Raw genomic sequence first — 2,854 nt, 5'->3', positions numbered from 1 at the left:
TTGAACAATACTGGATGATATGAATATCAAAAATGGGTTTACAAATTATGTAAGTACACCTAGTAGGCTATACTTCATTAGTTCCAGGTTTACAGTTGTGAAATCGTGAGATGTTATATTGTGACTTTATTTTAGGCCTGTTTAAGGCGGTACTTAGTTCTTTATGTTATTTTCATTAAGTGGGTAATGAGTCACAAATAATCAAAACATTTCAGAGGTGGGGGGCGCCAAAAGTGTCTTTGCCCCCGGGTGCTGAGAACCCTTGCTATGCCATTGGATGCATATCCCGTTGTTGTAATGAATACAAAGAAAGGTCAATTATCTGTAGAATTATGAATTTGTATATTTTGGATATTTGCACAAAGCACACTAGAGTTAGCTGTCCCTAATTTTGAACAGATAAACTAGAGGAAAGGAAGCTAGTTAACTGCATCTATCGCCAACTTTTGGGCTATTTGTTTTCTTACCGAATGGTGGGATCTGATAGTCACCCTTATAATGCATCCAAAACGGACCGCTATTTTACTATTATTACTTTTTTTGGTGGTTACAGAAAGCGAGGTAAAGATTCATATAAGCAAAGTATGGCACGTTAAACACTGGGCCACGCTCAGTTCTATGCTCTTAGAATCATGTTCCAAATTTTAAACTTTCTCAAATAATTTATATCAAATGTTATATTTCTTCGAGAAGGATTGCTGGCCTTGGTGGGAAAAATTAATGAAGATCCAATAGTTATCCAAGAAAAAGATAAATAGCATTTAAACGATGTAATCTTCATACTTACGTGCAAGTTACAGAAAAATCTACTTTTCAAAATAAGTAATCTTCATACTTACGTGCATGTTACAGGAGAGATAACGAGTTCTTCGTCCCAAACAGTATTTTCCTCTGTTTGCAGGCCTGTAATAGAGTTTAATTCAATTACAGTTGATGCTTGTTTGAAAACAGAAAATGAAAGCATCTAAACACAAATTATGGTACGTCGTTCTGTTGTTTGGTAGCAACTAATATTAAAATAGGTAACATCATTCTGTTGCCTATCGACAACTAACAATACGATAAGTCACATCGTTCTGTTGCCCATCGTCAACTAACAATACGATAAGTCACATCGTTCTGTTGCCTGGCGACAACTAACAATACGACAAGTCACATCGTTCTGTTGCCTATCGACAACTAACAATACGATAAGTCACATCGTTCTGTTGCCTGGCGACAACTAATACTATGATAAGTCACATCGTTCTGTTGCCTATCGACAACTAACAATACGATAAGTCACATCGTTCTGTTGCCTATCGACAACTAACAATACGATAAGTCACATCGTTCTGTTGCCCAGCGACAACTAATACTATGATAAGTCACATCGTTCTGTTGCCTATCGACAACTAACAATACGATAAGTCACATCGTTCTGTTGCCCAGCGACAACTAATACTATGATAAGTCACATCGTTCTGTTGCCTATCGACAACTAACAATACGATAAATCACATCGTTCTGTTGCCTGGCGACAACTAATGTTATGATAAGTCACATTGTTCTGTTGCCTGGCGACAACTAATGTTATGATAAGTCACATCGTTCTGTTGCCTGGCGACAACTAATGTTATGATAAGTCACATCGTTCTGTTGCCTGGCGACAACTAATGTTATGATAAGTCACATCGTTCTGTTAACCTGGCGACAACTAATGTTATGATAAGTCACATCATTCTGTTAACCTGGCGACAACTAATGTTATGATAAGTCACATCGTTCCTGATCATTAAGTAACAGCGAAAAAATAAATCTAATCAAGAAAGTGTTAGTTGTACACTGTATTTGGTGATACTAAGGTATCACTAAATTATACTTAAAGTCTGATAGCAGATGTATCATTAAGCAGTAAAACATATGGTTTAATTCATATTTGCGTTTAACCCTCTATATCAATAATGCGGTTTACAGTGTTCTCAATATGACAAGTATGTGAACATTCGATGCGAGAATACTGACTTTTTGTGTGAGCTGTCTTGACTTGACCGATTGACCGAGAATACAACACTCTGGGTAGATTTCCCGAAAACGAAGATATAAATCTATCGACACCTCCGTGAGTTTACAAATATAAAACAAGTCATTGAATGTCAAGTGCACGTGATCATAACGGTTTCGGATGATAGAACTATATAATTACTGGAAGATGAGAGAATTGCCAATGCGTGGATTCCGTTTCGTTTTCAAGAAGTCGACTGAACTTCTGAACTATGTCCAAAATCAAATGACAATAGATTTAGTTAATCTTGAGCAACTCAAGCTTTCGCACTCGTGAACCAACACTCTAATTCAATAGACACCTTAGCAACATTATCCATATTGTTACACATTTCATCACTGAAATCTGGGCAACATTATCCATATTGTTACCCATTTCATCACTGAAATCTGGGCAACATTTTCCATATTGTTACCCATTTCATCACTGAAATCTGGGCAACATTTTCCATATTGTTACACATTTCATCACTGAAATATGAATAGTGTTATCCATAATGTCACACACACATTTCATATCTGAAATATGGATAGCGGTATCTATATTGTCACACACACATTTCATATCTGAAATATGGATAGCGGTATCCATATTGTCTCACACACACATTTCATATCTGAAATATGGATAGCGGTATCCATATTGTCACACACACATTTCATATCTGAAATATGGATAGCGGTATCCATATTGTCACACACACATTTCATATCTGAAATATGGATAGCGGTATTCATATTGTCACACACACATTTCATCACTGAAATATGGGTAACAGTATCTATATTGTCTCACACACATTTCATATCT

The 2,854-nt window shown here is 36.2% G+C and overlaps 1 protein-coding gene across 1 annotated transcript in view; it reads right to left on the bottom strand.

Annotated features, from left to right (window-relative positions):
• LOC106469216 (A disintegrin and metalloproteinase with thrombospondin motifs 20-like) overlaps window positions 1-2,854 on the bottom strand; it is a 113,302-nt gene that overhangs the window by 57,324 nt on the left and 53,124 nt on the right. Inside the window, exon 12 of the mRNA XM_022397666.1 lies at window positions 840-903. Coding sequence (XP_022253374.1) covers window positions 840-903 — 64 coding nt within the window. The remainder of the gene's footprint in view (window positions 1-839; window positions 904-2,854) is intronic.

Source organism: Limulus polyphemus, unplaced genomic scaffold, assembly GCF_000517525.1.
Source record: "Limulus polyphemus unplaced genomic scaffold, Limulus_polyphemus-2.1.2 Scaffold3360, whole genome shotgun sequence".
Taxonomy (NCBI): Eukaryota; Metazoa; Arthropoda; class Merostomata; order Xiphosura; family Limulidae; genus Limulus; species Limulus polyphemus.
Note: the sequence above shows the minus strand (reverse complement) of the source record. Positions and strands in the feature narration are given on the sequence as shown.